This window comes from Nothobranchius furzeri, chromosome 8, assembly GCF_043380555.1.
Source record: "Nothobranchius furzeri strain GRZ-AD chromosome 8, NfurGRZ-RIMD1, whole genome shotgun sequence".
Taxonomy (NCBI): Eukaryota; Metazoa; Chordata; class Actinopteri; order Cyprinodontiformes; family Nothobranchiidae; genus Nothobranchius; species Nothobranchius furzeri.
The window spans coordinates 63,605,956-63,631,177 of NC_091748.1; the positions used below are offsets into that span (position 1 = coordinate 63,605,956).

General features: G+C 42.6%; 1 protein-coding gene across 4 annotated transcripts in view; it reads left to right on the top strand.

Annotated features, from left to right (window-relative positions):
- Window positions 1–23,219, top strand: part of camsap2a (calmodulin regulated spectrin-associated protein family, member 2a) — a 58,697-nt gene extending 35,478 nt beyond the window's left edge. The window contains exons 5-18 of one of the 4 annotated variants that reach the window (XM_015970744.3): window positions 1,829–1,861; window positions 2,407–2,548; window positions 2,876–3,015; window positions 7,710–7,806; window positions 7,910–8,006; window positions 8,099–8,130; window positions 8,244–8,313; window positions 8,450–10,574; window positions 12,904–13,040; window positions 14,586–14,809; window positions 15,700–15,796; window positions 17,454–17,569; window positions 17,737–17,855; window positions 21,318–23,219. In XM_015970744.3, coding sequence (XP_015826230.3) covers window positions 1,829–1,861; window positions 2,407–2,548; window positions 2,876–3,015; window positions 7,710–7,806; window positions 7,910–8,006; window positions 8,099–8,130; window positions 8,244–8,313; window positions 8,450–10,574; window positions 12,904–13,040; window positions 14,586–14,809; window positions 15,700–15,796; window positions 17,454–17,569; window positions 17,737–17,855; window positions 21,318–21,623 — 3,735 coding nt within the window. In that variant the 3' untranslated portion in view covers window positions 21,624–23,219. The remainder of the gene's footprint in view (window positions 1–1,828; window positions 1,862–2,406; window positions 2,549–2,875; window positions 3,016–7,709; window positions 7,807–7,909; window positions 8,007–8,098; window positions 8,131–8,243; window positions 8,314–8,449; window positions 10,575–12,903; window positions 13,041–14,585; window positions 14,810–15,699; window positions 15,797–17,453; window positions 17,570–17,736; window positions 17,856–21,317) is intronic. The other 3 variants (XM_015970745.3, XM_015970746.3, XM_015970747.3) reach the window with 3 other exon arrangements.
- The last annotated feature ends 2,003 nt before the right edge of the window (window positions 23,220–25,222 follow it).

Consider the following 25,222-nt stretch of genomic DNA (forward strand, 5'->3'; position numbering starts at 1 on the left):
CATTTTGGACATAGTCGTTGTAGAGATGGAGACAAGATTCTCCAAAAGCAATCTTGATCTCATGAAAGCAGTTAACTGCCTTCAACCTCAGTCTCCCTCTTTTCTGGATCCTGACATGTGAAGTCCTCTGCAGAAAATGACAGGAAGTGACAAACTTTCCAATGAAATTCTTGTTGCAAAAAATAATGTTGGAGAAATCATTCAAAATGACTGATGATGATAGCAGTGTAGAGTTTGTAGACCTCTCCACCATTTGCAAATATCTACATGGGTATAAGAATGCCTTTCCTCAGCTCCATCGCATGTATGTGACCTCCCTTGTGATTGGAATATCAGTAGCATCATGCGAGAGCTCTTTCTCCACTTTGTCTCTTGTTCTTACCCCGTTCCGCCGTACTACGCTACATGAGAGAAAAAGAAATGTAGTCATTCAGGCTCACGAGAAGGCCATAACAACAGAAAAGCAGACGGCTGATGCTGTAATGACTGAAAAAAGCCATAAAGAAATAAAAACAACAAAAGTTCTAAAAACAATACATTAATAATATATAAGTAAAATAAAAAAATAAAATAAAAAATGGAAGGATGGACAGATAAGATAGATAAAATAGATTAAAGACATAAAAAAGATAAAAACTTGAAAAATTCTAAGATGGATGGATGGATGGATGATAGGTGTGTGCATGCGTGCGTGTGTGTGTGTGTGTGTGTGTGTGTGTGTGTGTGTGTGTGTGTGTGTGTGTGTGTGTGTGTGTGTGTGTGTGTGTGTGTGTGTGTGTGTGTGTGTGTGTTACTGAAGCAGTAGGGGGTTGAGTAGATTAATGCAGCCCCAATAGGGAACAAGCCGGTGTCCCATTTGTGCCGGTCCCAAGCCCGGGTAAATGCAGAGGGTAGTGTAAGGAATGGATCAAAGGAAACGATAGATATATGGATAGAAGAACTGTAATGATGATAGCATAGTTTTCTATGCATTTTAGGGATTTGGGGGTATGTGACACCCGAAAAATTATTTCCCAGACCTGCCCCCCCCCCGATATTCTACCTGCACCCCTTTGTAGGGCTGGCTAAATCCAGCCCTGTCAAGAGCGTCCCTTCGATGGCATCAAGTGATGATTCGTTAACAGTAATCGGCTCAGGAGAACCCAAGGTCGCTGCCGTCAGTGGCTTCTCTACTTTGTGTTTAGTTTGAAGGTTTTATTACAGAGCCGTTACATCTTCTCACAGGTCTCTGCTTTCCTTTGAAGATGAGGACTTGTCAGCTGTTTTGAGTGTCACAAACATTTCAGGTGCCTTCAGGTAGTATGAGAACTGGTTGTTAGCAGAAGCCAAATCCTCTCCTGGAAGCAGTTTATTGTGACCAGATAGCAGACAGCTTGGTGGCACGTATCCTCTCAATATATTCAGATTTATTTATTTTGACAGAAAACTTAGAACTGAACTTCTTTTTATTTTAACAATCATGCACACTATGAATGTCTTTTTGACATAATCGGACTGAGTAGATAGGAGAATTGATGAATTTACATGAATGTCAAAAAGGTTTGAGTGGTAAACAATCTTTTTATTAAGTATTTTTCCAATCAGCACCAAAAGCACCTTTGAAGTCTGACCTGTTGCATTTTCTAACTAAAAAGAAATTTGGAGTTTTTTTATGTTCCCTTGTCGTTTGAGCGCTGATTGGATCTTTTACTTACAAACTCAAACGCTCGGCTTCTCTTTTGGTGCCACTGTGTGTTTCCTTGTAAAACTCATGGCTTTACTAACTAATCCCACTAAAACTTGTGTTTTTTGTTGCTGTTTTCCTTTTCCCTTTGCTGAGCTGCTGCAGTCTCCTACCAAGTGGTACATGAAGCTTGTACCTGTAAGTCTGCTGATCTGGGCCTCACCTTTCTATCCCTGTGTTCATTATGATGTCCCTCCCTCTTTATTTCATCTAAATGTTGTCATCCTGTGACTTATCATCGTCATAAAAGTAGCTTTATGACCCTGCAGTGAATCCATTTGTATCCATGTACAGAAAAAAATGTCATAAATCTTTTGACTTACTTTCTTTTTTATTTGATTATTCTTAATCCCTTTTAGAGATGATTTTCCATCAGTCCTCTTATATTTCCTAAGTTAAGTACTTTGAAATATTCTAAGGCCTTTATAATTAAAGTCAGGTCGACCTTCCTCTCCAGCTGAAACTATTTACTCCTTAAGCTTTAAGACTCATGAGAAAATCTCAGCTGTCTGAGTGTTGAGGACTCCTTTAAGGCTCTAACGGCCTGTAAAGGCTTCTCTTTAAGTCATGTTGATGCCATTAATATAAATAATATCTGTTTAAGTCTGAGAGTGGCATTAAATGGAGCTAGGTGGTGTTGTAGAAAGCCCTTGGTTTATGTTTTTGTCTGATGCCACACACAGGCACGCTATCGGAAGGAGCAGGCCTCCACCCAGCCGACTCCCTGGATCCCCTCAGTGGACAACCTGCTGAAAGACAGCACCGGAGGGTCGGCGCTGGGCGCCCTGCTGCACTTCTACTGCCCTCAGCTGCTGTCTCTAGAGGGTAAGGACACAAAACACCAGGAGACAGCGTTAATACAGGAGGGCCTTGTTGTTCTGTAGAGTGTTGGGTGATTGTTCAGTCTATAGATCAAAGGTCAGTCACATGATCACATCACGTTCCTTAAAGTTAACCAAACTCAATCAGCACATGCTAAACCTTAACCTCCATCAGAGACCTTTGTTTACTCCTGAATTCATCGCCCTGATGAAGACCTTTAGATTGTGTTAGAACATCAGTAGTTCCTGAAACAATCCGCACGATCAAAGCTCCGAGCTGAGCGTGAAAACAAGTTTACCCTGACCCCGGTGGCCTTCCCTGCCCTCCCAGATGTTTGTCTTAAGGAGAACATGACTCTGGGTGAGCGACTCTACAACCTGCAGCTCATACAGGACTTCTGTAAGGACAACCTGAACAGCTGCTGCCACTTCAGCCTGGAGGACATGCTCTACGCCTCCTCCACCATCAAGGTACAACTCAGACATCTGCACTCAGCACCTGATTTTTGACAGTTTTAAAACTGTGATGATCAAACTTACTGTAATGGTTTGGAGTAAATCCCCGTATGAGGGATTCAGCCAGAAAGCTGAATGGAAGTGAGCAGAACTTTGGGCACCTGTAGTGAGTCATGCTCCGGAAAACCTCTCAGTGCAATCTGTCATCGCTAACCACGAGCTAGGAGAGCTGTTCTGTGTGTGTGTGTGTTTTCCATTACCAATATGCTTTCAGTTATCTCACTACTACATTTTCTCCTCCCGCTGGTGTGTGATGGCTTTTCCACCTTCTGCCTGACACGGCTTTGTCTCCCTTTCTCATTCATTACTTGTCAAACAGCCTGTAGCTTTTTCTGAGCTTGTTTGATTTATTTTTGTGAATTTATTGGTTTATCAGAGTGCATTTGTCAATGGAAACCGCTTGAGTTTTATTTCTTTCAAACAAGAATAATAAACTGAGTTAAAATAAAGCTGATAAAACAAGCAAAAAATTCCATAAAAATAAATAGAAACATCCCAAACAGTTTTCAGTGAGTAAATTCAATTATTACACACAATAGTTACGTATTCAGAGAGCATCATCACCCTCCCTTAACCCATCCCCCACTCTACTGCACACTAAATGTTCGTTTCCCTCTTTCATTCATTATTATTAATATTCATTATGATGCCTCACTGCCACCTAGGATTGACTGAATAGTGTTTGTTGTTAGCCTCAAGGGCAACCTGCTGGCTTGATTATCACCTGTAAGCCGCTTTGGACAACGTCAGCTAAATACATAAACATATTCAGTTCAAAAAAGAGAGGGATGAAGCGTTGCTCATGTTTTCTACCCCTAAACTAAATAAATTCACCAGCAGTATCTGTAAAACAAAGCAGAATAAAGACTGACATCAGAGGTGAGTAACAGTTACAAATCAATTTGCATTTATACAGTCAGCTCACGTCTCCTACTTTTCTGTCTGCAGCTATACAAATGCACATGAAGCCACTAACACTTGTAAAAAGAGGTATTATTTTAATAAAATAGGCTGAATTATCAAAAATGGAAGATAATCTTAAACTATCCATCCATCCGTGGTCATCAGCTTATCCGGGGTTGGGTCGCGGGGGCAGCAGCCTAAGCAGAGAGGCTCTCCAGCCACTTGGGCCAGCTCCTCTGGGGGAATCCTAAGGTGTTCCCTGGCCAGCTGAGAGTCATAGTCCCTCCAGCGTGTCCTGGGTCTCCCTTTAGGCCTCCTCCCAGTCGGACGTGTCCGGAAAACCTCATCAGGGAGGCGTCCAGGAGGCATCCTAACTAAATTCCCGAGCCACCTCAATCTTAAAGGTTTTAATTTTTTTGTCTTTGCTAGTTGCTGTGTGTACATAATGTATTTTTGTATTCAAGCTGCATTTATGACAAACAACTTCCACATAATCAGGAACAAATCCTAACTCCCTTCATTTGATGCAACCGCTTGTTGGTCCCATCAGCATCTGGTGTTTTTCCCTGAGAGCTGCGTGAGCTGATGTGTCTGGATGGATGGGTCTGTCTCTGCCTGGCCGTCGCTGCAACAGCACCACTGTTCTGAGCACAGACAGACTTTTGGTCACTGAAAGGACAAACCTCTAAACTAACTAGCCTGTAGTGTCAGTCACTTGGTCCGTTTGAGGCCAGACTCACAGGACAGACAATGGCTCAAGGGTTAATATTTTTTATCATAATTTACAGAAAAATAAAGCAGATTGAGTTCTGTGATGCTGCCAGCAGCACTGAGCTGCTGACTCTGGAGTCCCAGCAGCAGAGTTACCGCCTGAGAAAAGCTGTTAAAGAGAGAGATTCAGTAACCTTGACCCACTTTCCAGCAGCGGTGTGCTGTGGCCCGTCGCTCTAATGGGGACCTTATTATAGAGCCTGAGACATTAGAGGGGAGGCGATGTGAGAGAGGCGTTGGTGTGGGAGAAAACAATTAGAGAGAAGATGGAGGAAACCAGGGAGGGTCAGCGTCCAGTCAGTGAAACATCACCTCTAAACGCTCACTTAGCTGGAAGCACTCCTGCTCTGAATCTTCTGTCAGGGTGGATTATTGATGATTGGTTCGGAGGATTTGTTTCTGTCGACCGCTTGACCCAAGTTAACCTTCATGATAAATGACCTGTACTTGTATATTTTGATCAACCTAAACAAAGGTATCTACTTGTGTTTAGGTTGTTTTTGAAAAACAGAGCTTTATGAGAGTATTTGGCCATAAATGTGATCTAAACTAAAACTATGCTATGTGTGAGCCAAGAATGGAAAAACGTGAGATGTGTTCTGTTTGTTTACAGTTCTGTTGTTTAATAAAGATGTGATCATGCCATCAGACACAATGCACAACCCAACCCCCTGAAACCATTTATTACAGCCCATTAAGGACCATTCTTTCCTGATGGGCGTGGGCAAGTAAATCACACAACCCCCATCCCATTCAGTGACTCTACTTTTTATTACTTCCGAGCAAATCTAGATTAGCATCTGTGGCTCCAAGAATAGAAAACCTACAAGAACTGCCATCTTCCTCGTGTGTTTTCTATAGATGCTAGAGGTTAGTAACAGGTTTGCACATTAAGGATTGCTGTTAGTTTTATATATTTTATTTAGAGGTTAATAATTGCATTGATTATCGTGTGTCTTAACAGAAATAGAAAAGGTTTTTTAATAGAAAGATATGCATTTTTTGGAAATTTCCTTTAATTTTCCATCATCGTGTTTCCTAACAGGAAGCTTCAGTGTTGTGTTCGTGTCTAGTTGTGTTCTGAAATGTGCCCTCAGGTGGCATAAAATCAGAGCGTGACTTTTCCAGATCTGTGTGATTCTGTCTGCTGGACCTGGATCTTTTACCAACCGCCCAGCCGTGGCTGGGATTAAAAGCCCCTGAACGCTCGGTGTCTGACCTTTCCTCATTTGGAGAGTACACCTAAATGAGCTGCTATTGGCGTTTTTATGGCGTCAAGCATTACTCACCACCAATGCCTTTGGATGTTTCATCACAGTCGTGTGTGTTTGTGTATGTGTGTGCGTGGGGGGGCAGGCAGGTCAATCCCTGCAGAGTGGATTAACCCCCGCCCCCACCCCCTCCCACCAGATCCACCTCGACTCTGGGCTGTCTTCTCGTAATCACCACTCAGGTTCTTGTCTTAATCTCAGGAGTCACACTCTCCGGTTTGGTGGGCCCAGAAGGACCAGATCTAGTCACGGGGGCCGTTGTCTGAGTGTGCTTTAGCAATCACACCTACAACTGGTGTGTGACTAGTAGAGGAACAGATGGTTGGACTGTCACAGGTCTGGGCAGTTTGGATTTTTTTGGAGGGTTTTAGTCATCATAACCCTGAAGGATTGCTGAACACATCTTAAGGTAACCAGTGTTGTTTGACCTTTGTTTTGTTTTTCTGGTGCTGAAGAGTCTATAGATCATGCACATGAATCTGATGGATGGTCTGCCTTGGTTTTGTGTTAGTCAAAATATTCTTTATTGTTTTGCTCCACTAAACAATCTGTTAAAATTGCAGAAAAACACTAAAAGTGAAACTGGTGAAACGCTGCAGTCGCAGTAGACCAGTGTCAGTGGTGTTAATTGCTTCTGTGCCTCATGGTGGGCTTTTGGACTGCAGTTTAAGTGCTTATGTGGTGCACATATGATTGCGTGTGTGTGTGCGCACATGCAATTTTTTGCTTGGCGGAGCAAAATGTTGCTGATGAGGTGAATTGAGTGTCTTCAGGGCTGAGCCGTGCACCGCTGCCTTTGTCTGGGGACCACAGGCGAAGGACGGGTAGAGGGTGTTTCTTTTGCATCTTTATGTGTGTGTGTGTGTGTGTGTGTGTGTGTGTGTGTGTGTGTGTGTGTGTGTGTGTGTGTGTGTGTGTGTGTGTGTGTGTGTGTAAGAGAGATAATGTGTTCACATTTGCTCAATTCACAACATTCATTAAAGGTTGCTTGTTCTGTTAAACTAGAAATCCGTTTCATTCGGTTTAGTAAAAACAGTTAAAATCTGTTTTATTGCTTTTTTCTTAGATTGATTTTTAAATATATTGAGACAGAAAAAATCGCAATAACTGTATTTTTTAATTTTCTGTGTAATAAAACCCATCATCTTTGCCATATTTCCATACTCATTCAAACGTATGCTACATTTTTCGTTTGTGACGATGAAATAAAAAGGCTGTGAGGAAAGGGATAATGTAAGGAAGCCCTGTAGGGGATCTGTGTCCTCCAGCGGCTCAGCCCTCCCGTTGTATGTTGGCCTGATTCAGACAGGAACCTAACTTGGCACTGATGTTAAACAAACATTAGGTGGTGCGTTGTGACGCAGGGTTGTGATTGAACTAATAAAATCATTTGACGCTTTCTCGGGTTCTCGTTGTAGGTGAAAGGTTATTAGAGCATCATTAAAAAGATGTTACTTAGCTAGTTCCTCATCATAAACAAACTCACCTGTAATCTGAACCCTCGATCTTCTGATGACTTAATAAAAACGGGGAAAAGCTCACATTTGAATTCCAAGTGGAAATGACAAGCTGGGATAAACAGTGACGCCTGGTGGAGAAATGGTTGCAGTGCACCTGCCTGGACTGGTTCAGTCATCCATCTCAAATGGTTAAGCTGAGTGATTTGTTCTCATATTTGAATCTTAGTGTTGTTTTCTTTCCCAGAGTAACTTGTTGGTGTTCATGGCAGAGCTGTTCTGGTGGTTTGAGGTGGTTAAGCCGTCTTTTGTTAAACCAAGAATGATGGACAATGAAGGCACAGGCAAGTATTTAATTCTCACCTGGGTATGTTGATATAGTATTCAAAATAAAACCTAAACAAATAATATTGTGTTTGATTATCTGTGCCTCATGTGTCTTTTCAGAGCCTTCATCCTTGTTGAAGAATATGCCAGCCGTCCATATCTCCAAGGCAACCAAGAGAAGTTTCATGGAAAGACCTCCAAGTCCCGAAAGGCCCAAGTTTGTTGTTGTTTTTCTAGCAGCTTGTAAAAAATACAGTAGCTTGTGAGCAAATTTGAATGCATTCACCTTTTTCTGTCTTATTTTTATAGTTTACCTCTTCGGCCACAGCCTCGAATTTCAGGTAACTTTGTTTTGTTCTTAATAATTCACATTTTACATGAAAATACAAATATAGGATGAGCCGTGTAACAATATCTATATTTATATGTTGTTTTACTTATTTGTGTCTTTCAGGAGAGATCAAAAGGTCAACCTCGATGTCCTTTGTGGATGGTAACCTTGGCACATGGCCCAAGGAGAAAAGGTTGGCAACTCTTACATTAAGTATGAGAGAGATTTGATATTTAGGGATTTACGTGAACTAAATGTAACATTGCCAGACTGCTTTCTTTTCTACAAAAATAAGTCCAGATTTAATTATAGTTTTGTTTTTCTGTAAGGTCTGGACCTTATGGGGTGTCGTTTGACATCCCCTTTGACAAAGACAACTCTGATCCCGCCCCGCTCTCCTCCACTCGTGGCATGGTCAGATCCATCAGCACCGATGATGGTTCTGGTTTCAAAGTCCACCACATGCCCCGTGGAATGAAACGCAACTTGTCTTTCCAGCCGGTGAATGGTCAGAGTATTGGGATCGAGGAAGAAGGCTGTCCAGACAGCCTTGCGGGCATGGAGCCCAGCAGGCGACAGTTCACCAACAGACATGGAAGTAACACAGGAACGGCTCCTTCCTTGGAGGAAGCTCTCCACATCGTCAACAGGCCACCTGTAGAGGGCATCAACAATGGGTTTTTTTTGCACGGTCAGGCCCATGGAGCTGGTGTTGGCTGCTTGGACCCGGTGTCAGAGCTGGACTCTAAAGAAACTTTGAGCACCACGGACACAGCAGAGGTTGACACTGGCATCCACATTCGAACAGAAGACATGCTGGATGAAGACTCCTCTCTGAAGGACTGCTCTGTGAACATGGACCTCGATATGGACACACCAAGTCCCGGTACGAGCAGTCAGATCAAATCCCCCTCCGCAGCCAAAATGACCAGCTTTGCTGAACAGAAAATGAGGAAGCTCAGTCCATCAGCGGCAGATTCAGGCAGAGGCAGCAGCAACTCCATGAAGACAACTCCAGAAGGTTCTGAGTTTGGCCTTCCGCTATCTGTGTCCTGGGCACCCACCCCTGAGCACAGCCCCACTCATCAACAAACCATGCCCACTGTAACCTTTCAGGCTTCAGCCAAACCTATCCAGCTCCCACCCAACGACCCAGCCCAAGTTATGGCCACAGAGATGGTCCAGCTGAGGATGAGGCTCGAAGAGAAACGGAAAGCCATTGAAGCACAGAAGAAGAAAGTTGAGGCCGCTTTTACGAGGCATCGGCAAAAGATGGGCCACTCAGCCTTTCTAAATATGGTGAAGAGGAAAGGTGACGGGGCTTCTAGTGGGGAGGAGGGTGTAAAAGTGGATGGAGAAGGAAAGTCAGGAACCACAAGTCCAGTGTTTAAATTTGGAAGGAGCAAGACAGACACACCTGATGGGGCGGAGCAAAGAAGCACACCCTCTTGTTGGCAGAAGACACCAGGTGCAGGTGAGGAAGGCGGAAAAAGCCACGCTCAGCTGACTGAACTGGATCTTGCAGAATATACGCGTTCTATTGACAAGCTCAACCATTCCTTAGCTTTCCTCCAGGCTGAGATGCAGCGTCTATCTCAGCAGCAGGAGGTGATCATGGCCATGAGGGAGCACCAACACCAGCAGGCTTGGGTCATACCTCCTCCCCACACAAACCCTTCCCCACAAAAGCACACTCGAGCTGTCATCCGATCTTCAGGACCCTCCTCTCCTGCCGACTCGCCTCATTCCACCCGTCGCTCTCCAACCAGCATCAAACGAAAATCTGCCTCCTTCCACTCCCGAAATCCTCGCACCGCCCGACCCAACGAGCTCAAGTTGGCTCCATACAGTCGAGTCCTGACCGCCCCGCAGTCCGTGGACAGCATCCCGAGACTTCGGCGGTTTTCTCCTTGTCAGCCTCTGGCAAGTTCTTTCCTTTACATGGGGGAGAAGCCAGCAGCTGCTTCTCCAGAGGCGGTAGTCCTAGATGGGGACCATGACAAGGACGCAGAATCGCTCCTGTTCCCAGACAAAGAGCTGGCAACTATGTGTGGACCCAACTCACTCCCCAGCACACCCAACCGGAACGCCAAAAGAAAACAATCTGAAATGGATGCAAATGGCCAAGAAACTGAGACGCAGTCAAAGCCTTCTGATATGGAAACACAAAAGCAGCAGGACACAGTTCAGAAACCATTTGGAGAACTAAAACCTACCATAGAGTCATCATTCCCAGAGGTCTTGGCTCATCCTGTGGTGGAAACTTTCACAGTGACACCTACAGAGATCCCTTTTAAGCCAGAACCTTCTGTCAAAGGCAGCCTGATTGAGGTTCCCCTGTCAGTGGTGAAGCCGCTGGAGGATTTAATAATCGATGATGTGTTGGAGATGGACCAGGACAACACAGAGAGTTTGGATGATGAACAGAAAATGTGCCGCGGTTTCTTCTTCAGGGTAATTCCTTCAGCATTGATTAGTAGAACCTGAGTGAGCCATCCCAACAGATTGTTCACTAATTCTATATGAACGAAGCAAAGAGATTCAAGAGATCTGTTCCATTACAAGAGTTCCTGGAAATTCTGGCAAGGGGAAGGAGATAGGGAAAGTAGGATGGCTCTGTCCTCTCAGCTGTCTCCTTACAAAACTGGCCCGTTCAGGGCCCTCATGTGTTAAATGTTCATAAAATAATTCCTAAATTATTTCCTGTTAACGAAATTTAGAATGTTTGTGCGAACGATCAAAAACCTGATTTATGAAACATGCGGCGGCCTCTTTAACGTTCCTCTGCACTCATGATAAATCCCACCCGTGCATACCAGGTGCTCTTGTCCGTTCACCGTCATTTACATACAGAAACGCCCTCAATTAACCATATTTGGTCATGCTACTTCCTCAGCATGTGAGGGGATTCCCTGCGTTCTACCCGGAAGAAAAGAATATGCCGAAGCGCAAAAGAGCCAAACAATTTAGGTTACATGATCGAGACAGAGGTAAGGTTCCTAATAGGATAAATCGTAGAATAAAAGGTTGTCGTTTACATTTAAGGAGTCGTTCTTAATGGTGTTTGTTTTATTTGGAAATGTCTAAGTGCAGCCTCTTAGCTGTCATTCAGTCTGGGTACCTTGACAACGCATGTGTGATCAGGGAGCAGAGGAGGTTCTGGGTGTTCTCGTAGTTTTAAAATAGAATATGAACTGGAATCGGATTTGTGAGGTTAATATGTTGCTCCACAGTGGTTCCCAAATCACAGCATAGCTCCAGACGGATCTCCTGTCAAATGCGTTTACTCCAGAGCATGCTCTGACAAATCCTTAATTATAATAATAATAAACAATCTTTCATATACGCATCTCAAGCAAAATCACGAAGTGTTTCACAAGGACGAAATATAATATATTAAAATTAAATTAAAAATAATATTAATTAATTAAAAAGAACATAATACAAATAGGAAGAGAAAAAAATGCGATTACAGAAACACGACAACCACTCTACAATGTCAGATTCCCGTCGAGTGTTGTCGCACCAGTTATGTTACTCAGCTGTTTTTCCACTGAAATAATTATTTAATGGCTAAAATAATTAGTGGATGAGGAACGTGTGGATGACTGAGACCTTCGGTGTTGCGGTTCCCCCGTTCTACCACTAGATGCTGTTCCTACACTTGGGTTGGGCCCAATTCCAATACTCGCCCTTGCGCCCTTCAATTGCGCGTTCCCAGCCAGGGGTGCGAGTGCATAGGGTGTCCTGATTCTCAAGTGTGGAAGTTGACCACGCCCCCATTGCACCCTTAATCTGCACTTCACCCAAGTCCGCAGCGATGCGGACCTCGGCCAAGGGGATTACCCACAAGTCGTTGCTGCAGAAGAAAAGGCTCAAGTTCCTTTTCTGAAAATATGTATTTTCTAATTAAATTATTTCATTGAAGGACGATTAGGTGATGCTCTAAAACTTCTAAATTTATTTCAAATAACTTTAAAAGTTCTTAATAGAGGTTTTTGAAAAAAGCATCACAGCGAGCAGCATCCCGGCATGCATTGTGATCGATGACGCAATGCTCCCTGTCACAATTCTGCAGTTATTTGCTCACTTGTGCACTACGCACTCGAAGCACACCGCACACTTTCTCCAAGTGCACTTTGCTGAAGTCTGCAGGGCGCAGTGCGAGTATCGAGAATGGGCCATAGTCTGAAGTTTTCTTACGTTTAGGAAGGTACACGCACAGGTACAAAATGACGAATACCACACAATGCGTAAATGAGTTCCTACTGGTTCCTACCGATGGTTCCTACGCACGATATACGCACATATGAGGAAGAAAAGTATAGAGGCCATGTTGATGGCCCTTTTAAAGTGCTTAAAACAACCGTTAGCTGCTGTCTGGGCTTCGATGTAGGTCAGAAAACTGGGGCTGCTGTGAATAATTCAGACACAGCTGCAGAAATGTGGGGTTGGAGAAGGGTTGGCTGGTTATGCTTCAGGAAAGCCAGACTTTACCAGCCAGTTTTTAATGGAAGACAAATATAATTATCTTTTTGTCCATTTTAGCTAAAAGGTTTACGTCATTTTATACTCTTCTTATAGATTTTAGTTACATTTTATACAATTATTGAAGGCATTTAAATGAGAAAATAGGCTTGAGGAAATGCTTTTTGCATATATTAATTATAATGGGGCAGAGGACGGTGTTGGTAAAAATCAAAATTGCTGCCTCTGTTAGCCTCTTTGAGCAGATTTTAGTTATATTAAAATACTTTTTGTGACTTTCTTTGGTTTCCGTCAGGAGGATGGAAAAGCAGAAGGAAACATGGCACAGAAGAGGGCTGCTCTGCTGGAGAAAAGGATGAGAAGAGAAAAAGAGAATCAGCTGAGGAAGAGTCAGCTGGAGGCAGGGATGGAGCAGAAGAAAGAGGAAGCTCGGTATGCAGATTTTTTTTATATTGTAATATAAAAGTCCTTAAAGAAAATTTTTGTTCTATGTATTTTTATTGCATTTTATTTAACCCTCCCACTGTCTTTATGGGTGACCCCGCGAGGAAAGGTGACCATTGAGCAGGATTGATGTTTATCCCTTGAGGTCCACGAGGCAGGGGTGAGGTGGTGCTCACTCCTCACCCCTGCCTCGTGGACCTCAAGGGATAAACATCAATCCTGCTCAATGGTCACCTTTCCTCGCGGGGTCACCCATTAGGACATTAGGAGGGTTAAAAGGCATCTTTAAGACCTGCCATTGAACACGTTCCCCAGAACTTAGATTTACATTTATACATGCTGTGGTGCCATTTTTGGAGTAATTGAACCTGCTGTACATTAATACAACCCTTACATTCTAAATTTTAATTTTATAAATGTGAAATGTTCATAGCTTCTAAATATTTTACCAAAAAACTGCGATTATCCATACAGAAATAGAAAATCGTATTTTGTTTTTACACATATTTTTCATTATACAGAAATGCCACAGCTTTATCCCTCAAAATTATAAATGAAAAAAGTTGCACACAATTGTTTCAAACAACAACAAATTTATTTGAAGTGCTTTCATAAATTAGTTTCTGAGATACACTCATTTATATGAACTGTAACAAAAACTTAAATAATAATAATCTGCAGGAGTCTAATATAATAATGTTGAATATTTATCGCTAATTTTTCAGTAGTATAAAGCTTTCCATTTCTCTCACTAATAATAACAATAATAAAGAATATTGCATGAATATATACACAAGGAAACTGAAACTCCCATCATCGCCCGGCGCTGTAATGGCGTCAACCGCTTCGAGGAGGAGGATGTACCGTTTGGCGGGTCCGCGGTTCATCAAAACGTTCGTAGTGGTGGTGTGTGTGTGTGTGTGTCGGGAGTTAGTAGTGGGTGTGTGATGCGTTTGTCTAAATGTATTATTGCAAAGAAGAACAAGAAAAAGCCAAAAGACTGGGACTACAAAGAACTACAGTTCGCAGGAAAATCACGTCGATGCAGGTGATTGGGTGAGTGATAATCATGTAGCAGTTCACGCTGACAACAAGATGAAGTGTATTCTAGCGTGTGAAGCCCTGTGAGCTGCAGATCAGAATGATACCGCGTCTGTGTCTGAATGAAAACGCTTTTCTTATTTGCGCATGTTGGTTGTTTTTTGCCAACTCGGAAATACGCAGCGCTCTGGGACATGTTCAGTGTGTGAGATATACGTGCAACTCCTCCGGTTTAATATGCAAAACCAACTTTGTTCTATCCTGTATAGCTTCGGTTCTACAAGTATTTGAACACAGATATGCAAATGAGAGCGCCGGGTTAACATCCTCACACTTTTACCTCTGAGATGACCTTGAGATTCAGTCATTATTCAAACACATTTGTTTTATAATAAATTGTGTGAATCCCTACTTTACCTCAAAATCCATCAGCTAAAGCCCAATTCTTCTTCTTCTTCTTGCTATCGTGATTTTGTCTCATCATGTGTTCAGACTGAAAGCAGAGGAGGAGCGAATCAGGAAGGAGGAGGACAAGGCCAGGAAGGAGTTCATCAAGCAGGAGTACCTCAGGAGGAAGCAGCTAAAGCTGATGGAGGACATGGACACCATCATCAAACCAAGATCAGCTGGTGGGGCCAAGCAGAGGCGAGGCCGACCCAAGTCCATCCACCGTGACAGCATAGACTCCCCAAAGACCCCTGTCCGAGCTGCCACAGGTAACCATGGAGACAGAGGTCACTGCCATCCCATCTGTTAAATCACTGTCCTGTGTCTGCTCTGCCGTGTACAGAAGAGGATTAGGGCCACTGAAAAGAAAAAGAACACTGACTTTATTCCCAGATTTGTGACTTTTTCTCAGAATTCTGATTTTTATCTAATTATTCAAACGTTAATATCAGAATTCTCATTTATTTCACAGAATTCTGACTTTAATCCCACAATTCTGACCTTTTTGTCAGAATGCTGATGTTTTTTTTTCAGAATCTAAAAGTCAGAATTCTGGGATTAAAGTTAGAATGCTGGGACTAAAGACAGAATTCTAAAATTAAAGTCAAACCTCGGTGGAAAAAAAGTCAGAATTCTGGGATTATAGACAGAATTCTAAGATTAAAGTCAAACCTCTTTGGAAAAAAGTCATAATTCTGATATTAAAGACAGATTTCTAAAATTAAAGTCAGAACTCTGTGGACAAAAATCTGAATCATGGGATTAAAGTCATAATTCTGGGATTATTGACAGAATTCTAAGATTAAAGTCAGAATTCTGAAATTAAAGTTAAATTCTGATATTAAAGACAGATTTCTAAGATTAAAGTCAGAACTCTGGGACTAAAGTTAGAATTTTGGGATTAAAGATTATTGATTTATTATTTTTCATTTCTTTTTTTCAGTGGCCCTAATCCTTTTTCTTAGCTTTGGGTTGTCAAAAATACCATTTAGTTCATTTTGATTATATGTATAGAAAAATGTGAAGTGACTGCAGTTTCGGTATCAGGAGTTGTCATGTGTGTGTGACTGTATCCACATCACTGGCTTTGCCTCACTCCCATAGTTCCCATTCGTGGTAGTGTAACCGTGTCGTGCCACGTTTGTCGTCTCACATCCAGGTTCACGACAGCGTGTCTTTTCAGTCTCCAGCTTGTCCCTCGCCTCCCTCAACCTGGGTGACAGCGACAGCGTTCATTCTGAAAAGAGGGCGCCGAGGTGAGAGGCTTTTATTCATCTACGAGTAAAGCTGAAACATGCAAGATACAAACAGCTGGATATTTTTTATTTTTAGGATGTATTCATATTCTTTTTTTATTTTATTTTTTTGACTGTTTTACTGTAAAATAAATCTGTAAAGTACAAAACAGCCTGCTGGCTTGATACCCTGCTTATGCTGTGAGTAATTAGTATTTAAACCTGGATCATCTGCTCTCAGAATTAGAGGGGCTTAGCCAATGAGCATGAGCGTTAACTACTTGTATAATTAATAGACCATATGCGCTAACATCATGGGTCTTAAATGAGTGGTAAGGAGCAGCTGATAACAGTGACTTTATGGAAATCTACCCTTCAGATCTAACATGTTCTTCAATTTCCCTCTTTCATTCCAATCTTTCTGCCATTTGATGTCAGGAGTTCTAGTTTAGCTTCTAGCACTCTCTTCTACTTTCTGAGCGCTCCTAAACTGAGAAGGAGGTTAGTTTTTTGTTTGTTTGTTTTCTAGTGAATACACTTGGAGGCTTCTCCTGCTGCCCAGAGACCAATCCTGCACTGAAACCCTTTTCCCACCACGGGTTTTCTTACAAATTGATAAACCATTTCTGGCAAAGGAGACATATTTTCCTTTACCCTGTGCAAGGTCTTATTCTTGATCTTTGATAATCAAGGTTCTCTGATAACTTGGTGTTTCATCTTAGAGCATCTCACAGCCTCCAGGTCACATGGCTTCAGAAGATTTAGGAAACTGTCCCAGAATTTGGCTCTTTGGGGGAAAAAATGAAGCATATATAAGCTGTGAAGCAGTGGCGGATCAATGATTGTTCTGAGTGTTGGGCCATCAAGGGGCCACAGTATTTATTTGTGATTAAGATTCCACTCAGGAAATTCCTGTTTGGCCCATTAGCACCTCTAGTGTTTGGACTTGGAATTACATCAACCTATAATCTGATCATCCAAAGGACATAAGTGAAAAGATGGGGGCCTATGCCCCTGAGGCCCCACCCCTAGAACTGCCAATGCTGTGCAGAGATTAAAGGTGAGATACTAAGTGATAAGTTTTAATGGAGAACCACTTTTTTTCACCTTCTGCTTCCCTGCTTTTTATTTCACAACTCAATGAAATAAAACAACTGTTTAGTTTAGAAAGTCACTCGTCATGAGACGACATGTTATCAAGTCATTGCTCTGTTGTAGTTCAATATACAAGGCCTTAAAACAGCTGTCATTACAGTCTACAGAAGTCACACAACTGAAAGAATGACTTGTTAATGTGGGTTTTACATTCACTAAATTACTGCTAATTAAGCTGAATGTGGCTTTAGTTGCTCTTATTTGTCTCCTTTCTTATTGGATTCTGCATTGTTACATGAGTGGATCAGGAGAGGAAATGCTCTCCATGTCTCCATTTAAAAGAGCAAATAAAAGCCAAACGCTGCTCTATGCCTAACCAACCCTTTTCCCATCCTTGAACACACACACACTGCACCCCCCGCTTGCAGGCTTTGCTGCTTCACTGGTTTCTGTAAAAAAAAAAAAAAAATGACACTTCAGTCTGCTTTTGATGACCAAACAGAGTATTACCTTGTTGTTACAGAGTGGTCGGGCTCTACACACGCGAAAGAGAGGTGTGCTAATATCGTTTTGTGTGTTTTAGGACGGATTCTGCAAATGGCTTCCTGTCTCCAAGTCACTCCAGCAGCAGGAATGGGGAAAAGGACTGGGAAAACGGCTCCACCACCTCGTCTGTTACCTCCAACACCGAGTACACTGGTGGGTCAGGCTAACATTTTCATCCTTCATGTTCCTTTGACAAAAGCACAGAAATCTTCATACATGATTTATCAAAAGAGAATAAAAATAGGGAGGCAGGTCTGTTCTGTGATTGCTACAGCAACGGTCTCCTCCTAATATTTTCTCTTTCTTTTGTCTTTCTTTAGGACCGAAGCTGTACAAGGAGCCCAGTGCAAAATCCAACAAACACATCATCCAGAATGCTCTTTCCCACTGCTGCCTCGCAGGCAAGGTCAATGAGGGGCAAAAGAACAAGATCCTGGAGGTAAATAACTAACTAACTAAAACTTTATTTATATAGCGCCTTCACATGGCCCAAGGACCAAACAAAGCGCTGCACAGCAGAAATAAGCATAAAAAAGTAAATAAATAAATAAAAACATATAAAACCATTTAAAACCAGCAAAAACATGCAGATAAAATCTAGGTGGGGCAGCAAAAAGTGCCAAGCCAACAGTTAACGGGACTCTTCCTGAATAAAAGCTAAAGAATAAAAGTGTGTTTTCAGCTGGCTCTTAAACTTGCCGACCGTGCTGGCCTGTTTAACCCATGCAGGTAGCTCATTCCAGAGCCTCGGCCCCAGCACCGAGAAAGCACGACCCTCTCGGGATTGTAGTCTGTGTTTCGGAATGACTAACAGTCCTTGTTGAGCTGACCGAAGGTTCCTTGCGGGAACATAAGGCTGAATCAGGTCTGCCAGATAACATGGAGCCAACTCATTTAAACATTTAAAAACAAACACCAGAACTTTAAACGAAATTCTAAAAGAGACTGGAAGCCAGTGTAGGGATGCCAAGACGGGCGTGATGTGTTCAGATCTCCTGGTACCAGTCAGTGACCTGGCTGCCGCATTTTGGACCTTCTGCAGTTTCGCTATGGAGGCCTGCTTGATGCCTGCATAAAGCGAGTTACAGTAGTCCGGTCTGGTGGTAATGAAGGCGTGGATGACAGTTTCCAGATGTTTGCGTGAAAGAAACGGCTTAATCCTAGCTATTCTCCTGAGATGAAAGTAGCAGGATCTGATTGTTCCATTGACCTGGCTGTCCAGTGTGAGCTCTACATCCAACTTCACCCCCAGGTTGGTGACCACAGCCTTCTCAAAAGGCGCTAATGAAGGAGAGTCAATCCCTTGGGCACATCCATGTTTGTATTTCGGGAAGAACAGGATCGTCTCAGTTTTATTCTGGTTGAAGAACAATACATTTTGAGCCATCCATAACTTGACCTCCTCCAAGCAGTCCAAGAGCGGTTTAAAAGAACTTGAGTTATTGCATGATACAGGTAAATAGAATTGACAGTCATCCGCATACAGGTGAAACCTGACATTGTGCTGACGAAACAAGTCGCCCAGCGGCAGCAGATAGAGGGAAAAGAGGAGAGGTGTCAGGACTGATCCCTGAGGCACTCCACACTGCAAATCAGCAGTATCAGACGAACAGTCCCCCAGTCTTACACAAAAATTCCTCCCTGACAGGAAAGATTTTATCCACTGGAGTGCTAAGCCTGATATTCCCACCCAGTGCTCCAGTCGACCAATCAGGATATTGTGGTCTATGGTGTCAAGTCCAAGAGCACCAAAACCACAGCCTCCCCAGAATCGTTTGCCATCATTATATCATTCAAAACCATCAACGGGGCTGATTCTGTACTATGGAGATACTTAAACCCAGACTGAAAAATCTCCAGGATCTCATTTTCCTGTAGAAAAGATATCATTTGGGCATACACAAGCTTTTCTAAGACCTTAGCTAAGAACGGCAGTGTGGAAACAGGCCTATAGTTAAGATATAATCGCCGAATCTAGGCCAGCTTTCTTCAGCATGGGGCGCGCTACTGCATGTTTAAAAGAGCTGGGAACTTCACCCGATAGTAGACTGCTCTTTATAATTTCTAAAACATAAGGAGACACAGCTGGAAAAACTTCTTTCAGAAGTTTAGCAGGGATTGCGTCCAATACAGAACCAGATGGTTTCAGACTGTTGACCACCTTCTCCAACTCTATGGGAGATGTTGGATAAAAGCTCTCCGGGAGCCCTGGGCAGGACCCCGCAGAGGAGGATGGTAATTGGAGGGTGTGATCGAAGCCTTCGTCCTCCCCACTTTGTCCACAAAGAAGTTGAGGAAATGATTGCAGGATTCTGTAGTGTACTCAATAGCCAGTGGTTCATTTGCATTTAAAATAGAATCTAACGTGCTAAAAAGAACCCGAGGATTCTGTGAGTTGGAGGAAATAATGTCAGCAAAGAACTTAATTCTCGCCTCTTTCACCGCTTTCTGGTAGGCTACCCAGCTATCTCTCAGTAGGACAAGGGAGATCTGAACCCATCCCACTTCCACCTACGCTCTGCCTTCCTACATTTCCTTTTTAAGTCCTGTGTTGTCATATTTAGCCATGGCTCCTTTTTACGTTAATGTTTCTTAGCCTGCACAGGTGCTACAATGTCTAAGACCTTCGAGCATGTCGCGTTAAAATGTGCAGTAAGCTCCTCAGTGCTACTAGGCCCAGCAGTTTGCCCCTGCCCCACCAACCCCAAACACCGAACAAACTCAGTGGCCGTAGAGGACTTTAATACCCGGCAGAGTTTCACAGGAGGACACTGCATCACAGGCTGACAGGCGAAAGGCACATTAAATAAAACAGGTCTATGGTCCGAGAAAAAGGCCTCCCCAACCTGCAGATTGGAAGCAGATACCCCAAAAGACAACACAAGGTCCAGGATATGCCCACATACCTGTGTAGGCTGGTCAACTAACTGAGACAGATTAAAAGAGTCAACGAGATTTAAAAAATCCTTCACCAAAGGCTTATCAGGACAGCAAACATAAAACAATAAAGACATGGCAACTTAAATTAGGGGTGGTAATGTTCCAAAATCCTTGTCCCATCACAAAGGGGAAGGACCAGGCTGTCATGTTCTGCATCCTGCGTCCCCCTCATGTGTCTCCTGGTTTTCTCCTGCCTTCTCTAGGTTCCCCTTTATATGTCTCCTTGGGTTCCTCATGTGTCTCCTTGTCTCCCCCCACCCCCCCAGGTGCCTCCTTGTGTTCCCCAGCCCACTCCAGATATTTTCCCTTAGGTGTTCCCCTTAGGTATGTGTGCCCCTTAGGTCTTCCTCTCCCTCCAGGTTTCCCTCAGGTTCCCCCTTTGTGATTTCAGATTTAGTTATCCCATCCTTGTTAGTGTTTTTCTTCTGATGACTAGTTTTCAGGTTTATTAGTTCACTTATCTTTAGTTCTCTGTAGATTAATTTTACCTAGTCAGTTTCCCCACTCAGTTAATTAGTCTCACCTGACCCCTTCTGATCTCATCTCACTCTCCACACACCTGTCACCTGTTTCCCTGATTGTTTCCCTCCATGTTCCCTCTGTGTATATAACCCTGTCTGCGTCTTAATGTGTTGTCGGCTCATTTTTTGTGTCAGCGTTGTCCCGTTTCCCTCTCTTGGTCTCTAGGTTATTTGAATGTCTCTAGGTTTTGCTCTTTAAAGGAGCTTTCGTCTCTTGGTTTCTAGGGTTTTTGTTTGCACATTAGGATTTTTGAATTTTTGGTTCTGCCCCTTTTGAATTTTACTTTTGGACTATTATTCCCAATAAAGGATTTTACGTTTTCTACAACTCCTGCCTTGTGTCTTCCTGGTTCTGCATCTTGGGTCCTAACCTCCTCCTGGCTTACATCGTGACACAGGCAAAACTCCTTCAACAAACGTTGTTTCTTTGATCTCAACAGGAAATGGAAAAATCAGGGGCCAACAACTTCTTAGTTCTGTTCCGGGATTCCGGCTGCCAGTTCCGATCTCTCTACACGTACTGCCCCGAGATGGAGGAGATCAACAGGCTGGCGGGCATCGGCCCCAAGAGCATCACTCGCAAGATGATCGACGGACTCTACAAGTACAACTCGGACAAGAAGCAGTTCAGTCAGATACCCGCTAAAACCATGTCGGCGAGCGTGGACGCTGTCACCATCCACAACCACCTCTGGCAAACCAAGAAGCCAGCCACCCCTAAAAAAGTTGTGCCTGCGCATTCGTAATGGAGCTCCGTAACCCTCACCATCTCCATCTCAGTTTGCACTTCACTGTACATACCCATGAAGATTCCAACACCTGCAATGCCAGTTCAGTGAATGCATAGATGTGTTTTTATCCTGTCACAGCATTCCTGTCCTTGTTTATCCAAAACACTAACGACTGGAGGTGACGGGGGAAACCATGCCGATCAACTGGAATGTAAAATGATGTAATCGTGTGTTTTTAGAGATCGACATGTTGTAGTCTGTTCATATGTGAGTGCCGTCTTTGTTCTTTTAAGGTGCCAAACGTCAAAAACAAGACAGTATGAATGCTAGGACTTTCAACACGGTACACTGAATGTTTTCAGCTCATGTGCAGATTGAGTTTCGTTTGTGTTTCCCTGTTGGTGTCTGGCCTTATGCACATTTTATTTTTCTGTGTGGGTGTAAAGCAGAGGATTTTTTTGTAACGGTTTGTTTATTAGGAAACAGAACTCCAAAGGGCCAAAAGGCTAATTGCATACAGCTAGCATTAGCCACATGATTTGTGTGTGCTCAGCTCAACAAAGCCAAGCGGTTTCAGCTTTTATCAGAACCCCGTCTGAAGATCACTGCAGATTACTGGATCTCCACCTGCAGAGGAGTCGCAATAGGATGATCGATGTGGAGTGACTTTTTAATGTGCAAGCATTCTGGGGATTTATAGTTCTTGTAATAAATGTCTCGCTGTCTGTTGCATTTAGGTCTGATCATCGTTCGTTAGAGGGAGGATTTAACCCGCGGGTTCATTTGGACTAAATCAGCCAAAAGGGTTAAGGTTCAGTGTTTTAGCAGCTGTTTCACAGCAGCACCTCAGTATTAGTATACCGATTGATCATGCTACTTGCAGCATGTAGTAAATAAAGATGATGAACAATCACCTGCGGGTATGAGTGGAGTTAAAGGAATATTTCTTTTACATAATTACTGAATTCAATTCCACAAGATTTAAATGTAGTAGTAGGATGCATCCTGAAGGCATCAGATTGTAGTTTGCTTAGACGAACTAGATTTCAGTTTTAGTTCAATCTTTTAGGAATTTAAAGTTGTCATCAGAATCCACCAGGAAGAATTTTGTTTTAACGTAGGTGTGTGTGTGTTTCAGCAGCACCTTTCAGCTTTTCCTAACTATGTCAGTTTCCTGCTGGTGCTGCTGGATATTGTCTTTGGTAAAAATTCTTGTAATAATTCAAAGCAGAATAAGTGATGTGGATCCTCACTGCTGCATACGGGTAGAGACTCGCCGTCGGGTTTCATTGGTGTAAGTAATCGTGCCAATTCTGCTACAGAATGTCGTTATTGTTTTATTGGGGGGGTATTTATGATCTACAATGAGAATGTTTTTGAAGATCCGATCTCAGAGAGAAAGCTCTGTCCACCGTTTGGTTCAGGCCAAATTAAAAACTAATTTAAAGTGTAATGAGTCTGTATGTTACGTTGGTGAGCTTTCTGTTCACTATGGTTCCTTTGTTTTTGTCCAGTGCTATGCTGTCATTCAACATACTGCAGGTATGCCATTTTATTTTTGGATTCTTTTGTTTTTGCATTTAATAAATTGAAGCATGGCCTCAGTGCGTATGTGGTAGTCATCTACATTTATTTTAAACACAATGGTGTCAGTTGTAACATAACTGGGGTGAGATGTAACACAATAAGGGTACTGACAAAATCTTAATCTATGTTTACATTCAACACCTGTTGTGCATGCAGAGGAGTTCAAATGAAGGCATCTGGACTTCTTTGGTTTCTTGAAGACATTTTGCTTCTCATCCGAGGAGCTTTGTCAGTTCTGACAGGAATACGGGAGGGTCAAGCTTATAAACTGTAGGCGTCTATTGTTGCTGTCTTGCACCTGTTGTGCACTCATACCAGTTTGTGGGATTGGATTTTCCTCGATTGTGTTAGCTTTGTCTTTGGGAAGGTTGTTTTCTGTTTCTTGTTTCAGCTCCTATTCTGGTCTGCTTCAGAGACCTTCCTGGCTTGTTTATGCTAAAATGACCTGCATATAGCACCTTTCTGAGCCATAGGACTTCAAAGTGCGCACATAAATAGGGACACTTGTTTGTTTATTTGCCTGTTGATTTGTCATCGAGATGAGAAACCCACTAGATTGTCTATATTCCTTTTTGTTCAGGCATTTAGACGTTTTTCTGGTATTTAACTCATAATCGTTGCCTTTCGAAGAAGACCTCCATATTGGTTTTCCATTAATTAATGCGATTGCCGCTTACGTGTAAACCGGCGTAACATTTATTTACATATTTACGTAGAACAAGGGTGGTAACTTTACACACCTCAAACATGTGCACCTGCGTGGAAATGTTGTGGAACAGTTATGAGACATGATGATGCCGCGTTTCATCAGCGCAGTTCCGGAGCGCAGGAACACTTTTGGATTGTCATCAAGAAAGTAAGTATGACCGATTCAGTTATTGCTCTTTGTTCACTCTGTGCGGAAAGGTTGATGGCTTGTTGATCAGATCTGTGCTCATTACAGTGGTCCTCGATCACGTGAGTTACGTTATAAAAATAACCCGTTGTAGAGAAAAAGCTTCATCTAAACCTTCTACTTGCATTTTAGATCTTATCTCAACCAAATTATTTAAAGATGCATTTCATTTGGTTACTGCCCCCATTCTACATATAATCAATATATCATTGGTAAATGGATATGTACCACATGATTTTAAGGTTGCTGTAATCAAACTTTTACTTAAGAAGCCTCCTCTGGATCCAGATGACCCAATCACTTATAGACCAATATCTAACCTTCGATGTTTATCCAAAGTCCTGGAGAAAATAGTGGCCATCCAAGTATGTGAACATTTAAACACAAATGATCTGTTTGAGGAATTCCAGTCTGGTTTTAGAGAGTATCACAGCACTGAAACTGCATTAGTGAAAGTTACAAATGATATTCTCATAGCCTCAGATAAGAATCTTGTGTCTGTTCTAGTCTTGTTAGATCTCAGTGCTGCCTTTGACACAGTAGATCACAATGTTCTTTTAGAAAGACCTGAACATGTTGTAGGGATCAAAGGAACAGTGCTAGGCTGGTTTAAATCCTACCTGTCTGATAGAATTCATTTAGTAAATGTACATGACAAATCATCTTCATACTCCAAGGTTACTTGTGGAGTATCACAGGGTTCAATGCTTGGACCAATCGTTTTTACTATGTATATGCTTCAATTGGTAAAATCATTAGACAGCATGGGATAAACTTCCACTGTTATGCTGACGATACTCAGTTATCCATTAGCCCTGATTAACCTAATTGGTTAGTTAGATTACAGGCTTGTCTAGAAGACATAAAATATTGGATGACTCAAAACTTTTTGCTTTTAAATCAAGACAAGACTGAAGTTCTCATCTTTGGACCTGAAATTCAGAAAAGGAAATTGCTTAGTCAATCACCTGACCTGAATGGCATTACATTAATCTCCGAGAACAAAGTAAGGAACCTTGATGTTATCTTTGACCAGGACATGTCATTCAAATCCCAAGTTAAACAGGTTTGTAGGATTTCCTTTTTCCACCTTCGGAAAATTGCTAAGATTAGAAGTATCCTTCCAGGAGTG